Consider the following 12,059-nt stretch of genomic DNA (forward strand, 5'->3'; position numbering starts at 1 on the left):
CTGAACACTGGATCTGTGTTATCCTTACATACACACTGCCTTCCCTAGTAGGGATACCTTCTACTCCAGGGCTCCATAGCAGCTGACTGAGCTGCCATGTCTATGGTTACACCATTGCTCAGTTACTACAAAATTCAATAGAATCATAAAGTATACTTTATCATGGCTGTACTTTGGCCATAGAAAAGCAAACAGTGTTACAGACAATAAGGAACATTTTGGATCTGGATGGCGATTTGAGAATGAAAAGATTTGTGTACACAGATGAATCTATTTCTTTGTATACAGTATTTATACTTTGTGGAGCCATCAGAATTCAGCAAAACCAAATTATCATCTAACAAACTAAAAAAACCCCACTTCAAATATTATGAGACATGGGCATGTTGGCTGCTACATAAAACCCTAGCATAGCTACGCGCTAGATCTGACATTCTGAGCTGTACTCTTTAGGACTGCTGGTTGAGACATTTCTGAAAAGTTTTCTACAGTGTTGGCCAAATAAATGTGGAAACCTAACCATCTCACCTACCTACAGTATATGGCCAAACATATATGGATTTCTTAAACATGATTGCATTGAAGGGTCCTGTTAATACTATATTATACAAAGACATTTTAGACAAGTGTGAGCTTCAAACCTTGTGGTAACAGTTTGGTGAAGACCCTTTTCTGTTCCAGCATGGCTGTGCCCCTGTTTACAAAGCCAGCTCCATAAAGACATGGTTTGAGGAGCTTGGAATGGAGGAACATGCTTTCTCAGAGCCCTGACCTCAACCACACTGAACACCTTTTTGATTGGGTCTTTTCATTCAACAGCAGTACCCAACATCAACCATACTGAAAACCTTTGGGATCAGGTCTTCTCATCCAACATCAGCGCCTGACCTCAACCCTACTAAGCACCTTTGGGGTGAATTGGAAAACCGATTGTGAACCAGGTCTTCTCCTCCAACATCGGTATTTGACCTCACAACATTTCCAAACACATGGTTTGATGAATGTGGTGAAGAAGAGCTCAAGTGGCCTGCACAGAGCCCTGACCTCAACCCTACTGAAAACCTTTGGGATGAATAGGAACACCAATGGTGAGCCAAGTCTTCTCATCCAACATCAGAACCTAACCTTACATACAGGCACAAATTCCCAAAGACATGGCTTTATGAGAGTGGTGAAGAGGAGCTCAAGTGGGCTGCACAGAGCCCTGACCTCAACCCTACTGAATACCCTTGGGATGAACTGGAATGCCAGTCGTGAGCCAGGTCTTCTCATTCAACACCAGTACCTGACCTCACATATAGTCACATATTCCCAAAGACATGGTTTGATGAGTGTAGCGATTAGGAGCTCAAGTGGCCTACACAGAAAGCTGACCTCAACCCTACTGGACATCTTTGAAATGAATTGGAACACCAATAGTGAGCCAGGTCTTCTCATCCAACATTAGACCCTAACCTTACATATAGGCACAAATTCCAGTTTGGTTTGGAGGAACTCAATTGGACCACACAGAGCCCTGTCTAACCACTTTGTGGACTGGAACTCACCGCAAAAATAAAACCAACTCAAAGACACACTTATGGTGTCCCCTCCTTATTTCACCTGTGCCTACAGCAAACATTTTTTTCCCTGGCATTCCACTTTAAGGTGTGCATCATCATTAAGGGCATTTATTTAGAAAGATTTATTACATAGTAGTATGGTGTTGTTTTGCACATAAAGTCCCCTTCATTTCTCTAGTGCAGCTGGTGAAGGTTTGCAGGTTGCAGAATTAGGATTGGGCAGTAGAGGTCACTCCAACCATAGAAAACTATACTCACCGGCTCTTTCCCATCCATCGCTTCAATCCACAGGCGGCGATTCGTTTCGGAAAGGGCCTGAAAAGTGATGATGCTTTGTCTGAAACACAGGATGGCAGACACTATTATTCCAGTTCACAGCACACACAAAGCAAGATCTAACTCCATTGCAGTAAGCCCACCATTGACCTGAATTATCTGAGAAGGAAACAATCCTCCACACTCAACCCCACAGCAAATATAAATGTCCCATGAAGTATCTCCAGCATGATTTTACCCAATCATTGAAATCCCATTCACTTTTAATAGTTATTTCAAAAGCAGATTCCAATCATTTTAAATCTGCAGCTTTCATTAAAGACCAACACTGGGAAATGTAAAAATGATCCCTTAGAATGGAGCTGCATCTGCACTGCATGGGTTAGCTGCCCGTTTTATTTAGGGGAGAGGAGAAGCACTTTGACTTGCATGATCCTCTTCCCCTGGCAGATGGCGCTCCTCCATGTTATGGCGGTGGACTGTCCCTCGGTGTCATCACGTGCAGTGCAGGGCTACGGACCCTACATTGGTATTGATGTCATCAGGACCTTAGACTGCCAGATCATAGGGAAATGACGCTGCGGGGACCAGTCCAACAGTGCAGAGGATCAGGTTAGTACTTAACAAGCACCTAACAAGTCCCCTAGACCTAAATGAGCAATTACCCCTTGCAGTATGAGCGAGCACCACTTCAGGGAATCATTTTTAAGTTTCCTCAGATGGGTTTTAAAGTATTTCCCGGTAATCCTGCCATGAAGGTCCTTGTTCAGGGTGACAATGCTGTCAATGGGGGAGATTTATTAAAACTGGTATGCACAGAATTTGGTGCACCTCTGCGTAAAAACCAAACAGCTTCCAGGTTTTATTGTCAGAGCTGAATTAAAAAAGCTAAAGCTAGAAGCTGATTGGCTACTGCACAGCTGCACCAGTTTCTGTGTGCTCCAGTTTTAGTACATCTCCCCCACTGTTTCCAAATTCGCCCACTGTTTCCAAATTCGCCCACTGTGGCCAAACAGGGAGTCCACCATCTGGTGTGAGCTATGACTCCAGTGACTGTCAGTAGAGGGTCTATGGAGGTCTAATTTAAAAGGGACATGTTGCTTTGCACAGGTTCACTTAGGTTCCAGTCATACTTGTGCTACTTTGGACACAAAGTCACATGACATGTCGCAGCCCATGTATTACAATGAAAGCCTTTCAAATCTAAGCGACTTTAAAAAGGTCCCTGCACTACGTTGATGCAACCCGAGTGTCAGACAGCAATGTAAACTCTCAAAAGTCGCATGAAACTCACATCTTAATGTTATCAATGCAACAGTCAAAGTCAGCAGTCAAAGTCACACCCATCCAAAGTTGCAATAGAAATTGCACGACTTTGGAGTCGCACAAGTGTGAATGGAGCCTTAAGAAATAGTGAGACAGACATTACAAATCTTCCCATAACAAGGCTTAGTTATTATGTGATAGCAGACCCCTATATATACAGTTGTGTTCAAAACTTTGCACCCTCTGGCAGAAATTGTGAAATTTTGGCATTGATATTGAAAATATGACTGATCCTGCCACAAATCTGTCTTTTATTTAAGGATAGTGATCACATAAAGCCATTTAGTAGTTGTTTGGTTCCTTTTTAAATCATAATAACAGAAATCACCCAAATGACCATGATCAAAAGTTTCCATCCCCTGGAATGTTCGCCTTGGTGCAGACAAACAATGTGACACACACGGGTTAAAATGGCAATTAAAGGTTAATTTCCCCCCATCTGTGGCTTTTTAACTTGCAATTAGTGTCTTTGTATAAATAGTCAATGGAAAAAGACTTTGTGGTTGTTTCAAGGAGCACAATACGATGATACTTGAACAAAAATGAGCTGCATGGTGTTTTCAGGCATATTGTAACTGGGCTTTTTTGTGGCATTGGCGCAGTAAAGGCTTCTTTCTGGCAACTCGACCATGCAGCTCATATTTATTTAAGTAGCGTCTTATTGTGCTCCTTGAAACAGCCACACGGTCTCTTTTCCAGAGCAGCCTCTATTTCTGCTGAGGTTACCTGTGCGATTTTCTTTATATCTCAAACAATTCTTCTGGCAGTTGTGGCTGCAAGACTTCTTGGTCTACCTGACCTTGGCTTGATATCAAGAGATCCCCCAATTTTCCATTTCTTAATAAGTGATCGAACAGTGCTAACTGGCGTATTCAAGGTTTCGGATATTCTTTTTATACCCTTTTCCATCTTTTTAAAATTCCATTACCTTGTTACGCAGGTCTTTTGACAGTTCTTTTCTGCTCTCCATGGCTCAAATATCCAGCCTGCTCAGTGCATCCACATGAGAGCTAACAAACTCATTGACGATTTATACACTGACACCAATTTCAATTTGAAAAGCTACAGATGTGGAAATTTAACCTTTAATTGTCATTTTAATGTGTGTGTGTCACCTTGTGTGTCTGTACCAGGGCCAAACATTCCAGGGGATGGAAACTTTTAATCAGGGCCATTTGGGAAATTTCTGTTATTATGATTTAAAAAGGAGCCAAAGAACTATGTGATAATAAATGGCTTCATATGATCACTATCCGTAACCAGTTGCTGCCCAACCTATAGCCAGATGGCGGCCGGGCGAACAGCTCATCCCTCCGGGTGTTCGCCATATGGGTCCTTCCAGGCATGTGCATTGCGCCTGCACGCAGGGCAGCGCAGCAGCGCGATCTGTTACCAGCCCTGTACCCAGGACACGGCCAATGACAGATCTGTGTCCTGACCCCGTTGCCAGTACCATGTGACCTGCTGTGACCAATCACAGCAGGTCACATGACAGTTGTATACAATGGATGGCTTCCTTTCATGCCATCCATTGTATACAAGTGTGTCTAGCTGTGAATGGTCACAGCGATCACATGCACAAGCTGGGCCAATCATGTGATTGCCCCTGGCCAAATCACAGCTAAGCACAAAAAAAAAAAAAAAAAAAAAAAAAAAAAAAAAAAACCCTGAATGAATCAATTTCATTCAGGTAAATGCTTGCTTATAGCAAAGAAATTCTTTGCTATAAGCAAATTGTGTACAAAAAAAAAAAAAAAATACTGATCACTTCCCAAAGTAGTACAATGTTACTATGGTAACATTATAATACTTTGGACATAGTGAAATATGAAAAAAAAAAAAATCTTAAAAAAATAGAAAAAAAGGTAATAAAAAAAAAAATTTTTTTTTTTCGTACTGTCACCAGTCAGTGTCCCTGATCACCGCCATGACAGTTATATGATGACGCTGTACTGCACTGGTGACAGTATGTAAAAAAAAAAAAGTGAAAATCATTTTTTTAATTTCTTAATTTCCAAAAAATGACAAAAAAATTACAACTTCAAAAAACTCGCCATGCCTCTTATGAAGTACGTAGGACTGTCTACTTTGCAAAAAGGGGTCATTTGGGGGATTTCTGCACTATTCTGACATTCTTGGACCTCAAGAAATTAGATTGGCTGTCAGTACTTCAGGATTGATCAATTTTCAGATCTATACCATAGTTTGTGAACTCTATAACTTTCCTACAAACTAAATAATACATCCTAATTTGGGTTATTTTCACCAAAGAAATGTAGTAGAATACATTTTGGTCTAAATTTATGAATAATTATTTATTTGCAAACTTTTATAACAGAAACAAAGAAAAACGTGTTTTTTTCCAAAATGTTTGGTCTTTTTTTGTTAATTTAGCAAAAAATAAAAACCCCGGCGGTGATTAAATACCACCAAAAAAAATCTCTAGTTGTGTGAAGAAAATTATAAAATTTTAGTTTGAATGACAATTGCGCAGTCATACAACATTGTACCCAAAGTGTGAGAGCACTGAAACCTGAAAATTGGCCTGGGCAGGAAGGGGGTAAAAGTGCCCTGTATGGAAGTGGTTAAATAAACGGATTGATATGATCAATCATATAAATTCCAAAATGTCACCATTTCTGTCAGAGTATGCAAACTATTGAGCACAACTATCTATCTATCTACACACACACATTGCTGTCATAAGGGATGTTTACATTCCTTGTGACAGCAATAAAAAATAAAGCAACAGTGTAAAAAAAATTTAAAAAAAAAATTAAAAAAAAAATAAAGTGCTCTGCCCCCCCCCCCCGTGCTTCGCAAAAGCCAACACATGCATCAGCCCTGCACAAACACAAAAAACGATCGCCCCAGAAATGTGAGGTATCGCCACGAAAGTAAGATTATGGGCGGTAATTCTAGCACTAGACCTGCTCGGTAAATTTAAAGTTGCAACCTGTACAGGCTTTTAAAACGTTGCCTAAGAATAGTAAAATCTATGTTGTTTGTCGCCGTTGCACGGGCATGCGTAATTTTAAAGCATGGCATGTTTGGCATCTATTTACTCGGCATAACATCATCTTTTATAATGTCCAAAAAAAAAAAAAAACAGTTATGTACAGTATTTTTTTGCAATAAATAAAAAAAGTGGATATTCCCCCCAAAAAAATTTGCATTTGAAAAAGCAATGCGCAAATACTGTGTGACATAAAAAAATGCCAAAACCACCAATTTATTCTCTAGGGCCCCTGCTTTAAAAAATATATAATGTTTTGGGGTTCTAAGACATTTTTTAGTAAAAAATACTGTTACATGTAAACAAAAAGTGTTGGAAATGGCCTGGAGCTGAAGTGGGTAACTAGCATTTTCCAAAAAGAGTGTTCAATGATAGCCTACATCCAAAGTGTCATTTATATCAGTGGTACTCACCTCTCATTGGTCTCTACATCAAAACAAAACCTCTTATCAATGGAATCCGTCTTCCTTCTTATGCAAGACTTGAGGGACAGCTCCTGGCTCACCTAAAAGGAAGAGGGAAGAGGATGCCTGGAGTAAACTGTCATTGGAAAACGGTGGGGTGAGACAGCAGCAATGATCACGGGATGAAGGAACAGCAAGAAGAAAGGTGAAATGAGAAATGGAGACGACAGGGAATCCGATGCCAAGTTATAAGGTAGGTACAGAGCAGCAGTGAGAAGATAAGGGCAGTAAGTGAGTAATGTACGTCACTAGGGACAGGACTAGAGATGGTGAAGAAGTCGTGTTCCTGTCTGGTGACAGATGGCGATGGGAAGATTATCATAAAGGCTTTCCTTGTAGACAAACAGGATTAGAGTGTCACTGGACAGAGACACAATTACACAAGCTTACATCATGCCATTGTGTACACACACTGCAACCTATTGTTTACCAAAAATATATAAAAAGTATTTATATATTTATTTCAGGTACTTCTATAACGCTGTCAATTTACGCAGCGATTTTTACATATATATTGTACATTCACATCAGTTCCTAGCCCTCAAGGGGTGTACAATCTAAGGTCCCTAACTTAGATTCATACATACACATACTAGGGCCAATTTAGACAGGAATCAATTCACCTACCAGCATGTCTTTGGAGAGTGGGAGGAAACCCACGCAGGCACAGGGAGAACATGCAAACTCCAGGCAGGTGGTGCCGTGGTTGGGATTCGAACCAGCAACCCTAGTACTGCCAGGCAGAAGTGCTAACCATTTAGCCACTGTGACAGACAGACACATACACGAAAATCTGCGCCAGTTCGGTCCTCCATCAGAAACCAAAGCCTGTGTATAGGACATTTTTGAGCTTATACCAAATTGATGACCTTTTCCCTTCCCCCATTTGGTAGTGTTTGGGTTTGGCTGGCCAGACCCAAGCACTGCATTCTGGAAGGAAGAGGAGATGGTCACAAGTTTTCCCATCCCAAGAAGTACCATGTATTTCTAAGAAGGTTCTGAAGGACAGCAGTTTCTTAGCGGTTAGCACTTCTGCCTCACTTTGAATCCCACACAGTTCAATACTGGCACAGAGTAATCTTGATCCATGTATTGCAATATAGGCAAGGGCGAGTTGTTACGCTACAATTTGACAGCATCGAACAGGCCACACTATTCGCTAAATACTGGATCCTGCTCTGTTCTGAGCACACCTTCCATCACAGCCCTGAAGAAGGGTGGATGTAAAATAGAACATATAGAGCCGCCTCTGGGTGTAGACTGTTAGCAGATTTATTGGATAAAACAGGGTTAAAATCCACTCACATTTCGAAAGATAAAAACGAGCACATCAATAGTTCATAGTACATAGCTAAGTGTGAAAAAGGAGCGCACCCGATCATCTTCTCCATTGCTCCGAAACGCGCCGTAATCACATCCGGTGACATCATCATGCTCCATGCTACGTTCCACCAAGCGTTCCAGCCCTTGATCTGGTCCTCCTTCACCATCCAGCTGGCCTCGGGTCCAGCAGAGCAGCAGCATCTACAGCGGGAGCTCATGACCTCTCTCACATGGACTATGGACTATTGATGTGCTCGTTGTTATCTTACGAAATGCACGTGGAGTTTAACCCTGTTTTATCCAATAAATCTGCTAACAGTCTACACTCAGAGGCACCTCTATATTTTCTATTTTACATGTTCCTTGGAGATGGTTTGCTCTCTCTGTCAGAAAGTTCACCTTGATGTGCCGACTTCCTCTTTTTCACTGAAACTCCTTAACTGGATGGACTTGCTGCTGCTTCTTTATACCTACAAAACTTTCATGTAAGGCACTGGCACATCTACAGGGGTCATTCATTTTGCGCCAATACAAACCCATGTCTGAAGAAGGATGGAGGCATTTTCCCCAAAACGTGTTGGATTTACTTATCATATGTGACTAGTCAACTTCAATAAACTTCTTAAATATAATCCAAGTGTGACAAACTTTTACACGCAGGATGCCTCTATGCCCATCCAAGAGTAACTTGTGGAGCACTTTTTTTTGTCGCCCATCCATGCCATGCTTTCATTAGTTACAAGCCCCCTTGAAAAACGCTGTACAGTACCTTCTGTGCCTTCCCTTGCCAGTCCATTCCTCCATCGGAAACAGAAGTCCAAAACCTGAGTAAGCTCAATGTCAGAGCTAGACTAGGTTAATGGCCTTCTCCCCTCCTCTGTTTGACAGTGTTTGAGACTGGCGATTAGATGGTCACACCCAAACAATGCATCCGGGGAGGAAGAGAAGGTCACAAGTTTTCCCAAACCAAGAAGTACCAGGTATTTGTAAGATGGTTCAGAAGGATAGCAGAGTGTCTTAGTGGTTAGCACTTCTGCCATACTTTGAATCCCAAGCAGGACACTACCAGCATGGAGTAATCATGATCCATGTATTGCAATTGAGGCAAGGGCTAGCCTTTAAAAAAAACACAAAACAGATAATACTCTCTACGCTCCAGGATGGCCCACCTTGATCCTAGTTTTACCCTCCCCTGGGAGGTGCCGGTGTGGTTCACAGCTATGAAAACTTGACTAAACGCTTCTTGGCGTGAAACGCATCAACGTCTGCTCTGGACTTAGTGGGGCTGTGATGTTTTTATCCCTGGATTTATATAACAAAGTTTCTGGATCTCCTACTTGGTAGCGTGCGTGTCTTCTACTCTTTCTGCTTTCAAGGACATGCCAGTACTCTATAATTAGGCCATACTCTTAGCTTGAATCCCAATTCCAGGTCTGTTCTGACCACACCTCCCATCACAGCCCTGATGAAGACGGGAGGCATTTCCCCCGAAACATGTTCGCTCTACTTATAAAACATGTGAACTGTCAACTTCAATAAAATTCTTATATATAACTCAAGTGATACAAACCTTTATACTGGGAAACTCCATAAAAGGGCCCAACATTTTATTGAACAATCACATCACAGCAAAGAGTAGTGACATTTCAGAGCCCCGTAGGACCCCTTCATCAGGCATATGATCGTCACATGCCTGATGAAACGGTCCTGTGGAGCTCCAAAATGTCGCTTTTCTTTGCTGTGATGTTATCGTTCAATTAAATGTTGGGCCCTTTTATGGAGTTTCCCAGTATAAAGCTTTGTATCACATGACTGTCACATGCCTGATGAAGGGGTCCTGCACGGCTCAGAAACATTGCTATCCTTTACTGTGAAGTGATCGTCCAGTACAAACGTGTCTGTGACACTCTTAATGATTCTGTCATGCCTCTGCACAATAAATGTCAGTTCCTGCGGAAAATTCAGGTACCGGTCAGAGACAAGTACATGAATTATGAATTTATTAAAGGCATAATGAAGTGGGAAGGGGGGGGGGTGGTGACAACAAGCTTACAGTGTCTAAATTGTGGACACTCCTATTCTCAGTGCATGTTAAGCCCCAGAAGTAAATCATCACTGGCTGCTAAGACACTGTCAGATGCAACCGACAGCATCATAGCAACCAATGATGCATCCCTGGCCACATTTAGATGCTTGCTGGGAGATTCTAGTCATTATCCAAATATGGCGATTGCAGCAAACATCCCTTGCACGTTTGTTTACATTCAGCTGCTGGCTTGGGGAAACCTCAGGCTGGCAGCTGAGAGGCACCAGGGATTAGACATTGGTTGCTAGGTAGCTGGAGGCCACCTTTGTCCTAGCAACCCTAAGACCTATGCGGGAACCTGTCACATTCATGACAGCTTCCCAGCAAAAAATGCCCTGCATTTTGAGCACTGGCATCTCTGTATTCCAGCTCAGAGTTGGGGTTAATTAGCATCAGTTTGCTTATTGTCCTTGCAGTAATAGCGATGGATTCCTAAAGTGCCAGAAATAAGAACTACCTGAATCTGGAGCAGATGATGGTTCTTCTTTCAAAACCATCACAGTGCTTTACTGAATCAAGCATAGGCCTTTTTAAAAGGGCCATACCTCCACGAAAAGTATTGCAGCTCCTTTATTAAACCATTCCTTTCATTCAACCAATGCTTCAGAATAGCATTTTATCCAACAATAACCATAGAAAGCATCAAGTGCTTAAACTTACCTGCCGAGAGCCTGGCTTTTGCTCTACAGGAATTAAGCTTAAACTCTTCCCTTCCTTCTCATACTTGCAGTAATACTTCACCCATGTAAGGCCGAGGGCCCCTGGAAGCCATAAAAAAGACATTCAGATCATATAAAGATTTCAGTGATTCCTTACATTCTAATAGGAAAATTCTCCTCTGATGCCGGTTTGGTGACAGTATGGTTTAGCAATGGAATTGACAGCAATGTATGCAGACTACACTATATGGCCAAAGTCTAGACACCTAATCATCACACTTACTATGTGGCCAAAAGTATGTGGACCCTCCTCCAAATGTTTAAGTTCAGGTGTCCCCATTGAAGGGTCCTGTTATTACTACAGCATACTCAGACATTTTAGACAACTGTGCTCTAACAACCTTGAGGGAACAGTTTGGTGAAGACCCTTTTCGGTTCCAATATGGCTGTGAACCTGTGGACAAATCTAGCTCCATACAGACATGGTTTGGCCGGTTTGGTGTGGAAGAACTTGAGTGTCCTGCACAACAGCCTGATCTCAACCCTACTGAACACTTTTTGGATCAGATTTTTTCTTTCAACATCAGTACCTGACCTCAACCCTACTGAACACCTTTGGGATCAGGTCTTCTCATTCAACATCAGTACCTGACCTCAACCCTACTGAAAACATTTGGGATCAGGTCTTCTTATTCAACAGCAGTACCTGACCTCAACCCTACTTAACACCTTTGGGATCATGTCTTCTCATCCGGCATCAGTACCTGACCTCAACCTTACTGAACACCTTTGGGATCAGGTCTTCTCATTCAACATCAGTTCCTGACCTCAACCCTACTGGACATCTCTGGGATCAGGTCTTCTTGTTCAACATCAGTACCTGACCTCAATCCCACTGAACACCTCTGGGATTAATTTGAATGCCAGTTGCGAACCAGGTCTTCTCATCTAACATCAGTACCTGAGCTTACGAATGGGCAAAAATTACCACAGACACCCTACAAAACTTGTTGAAAGCTTTCCCAGAAAAGTGAAAGCTTTTACAGATGCAAATGGGGGGGGGGGGGGGTCAACTCCATATTATTAAGTTTTGCAATGGGATGTCCAACAAGCTAAAGGCATGATAGTCAGGTGTCCACAAACTTTTGGCCACATTCTGTAAAACTAGCACGTTGAATGTGATGGAGCATATCATAACATACATAATCATGGAAGACAATGCTTGAACCTGTGGAGGAGCGCATGGTGGAATATATAATCATCAAAAATGTATTTAAACCTGTGCAAAGTGACATAATATCCCTCCCTCAGTTGGCAAATTGAGAAAAGAAAAAAAACAAAAAGGCA

At 41.9% G+C, this 12,059-nt stretch overlaps 1 protein-coding gene across 3 annotated transcripts in view; it reads right to left on the bottom strand.

Moving 5' to 3' along the window:
- The window catches only part of OPHN1 (oligophrenin 1), a 192,560-nt gene that overhangs the window by 109,797 nt on the left and 70,704 nt on the right, over positions 1–12,059 (bottom strand). For 2 of the 3 annotated variants that reach the window (XM_089674901.1, XM_089674899.1), the window contains exons 10-13: positions 11,992–12,018; positions 10,714–10,814; positions 6,594–6,685; positions 1,821–1,899 (exon numbers count right to left, since the gene is read on the bottom strand). In XM_089674901.1, coding sequence (XP_089531027.1) covers positions 1,821–1,899; positions 6,594–6,685; positions 10,714–10,814; positions 11,992–12,018 — 299 coding nt within the window. The remainder of the gene's footprint in view (positions 1–1,820; positions 1,900–6,593; positions 6,686–10,713; positions 10,815–11,991; positions 12,019–12,059) is intronic. The other variant, XM_089674900.1, reaches the window with a different exon arrangement.

Source organism: Staurois parvus, unplaced genomic scaffold (genome assembly GCF_062004578.1).
Source record: "Staurois parvus isolate SC_StPar_1 unplaced genomic scaffold, SC_StPar_1.0 ptg000154l, whole genome shotgun sequence".
NCBI classification, from domain to species: domain Eukaryota; kingdom Metazoa; phylum Chordata; class Amphibia; order Anura; family Ranidae; genus Staurois; species Staurois parvus.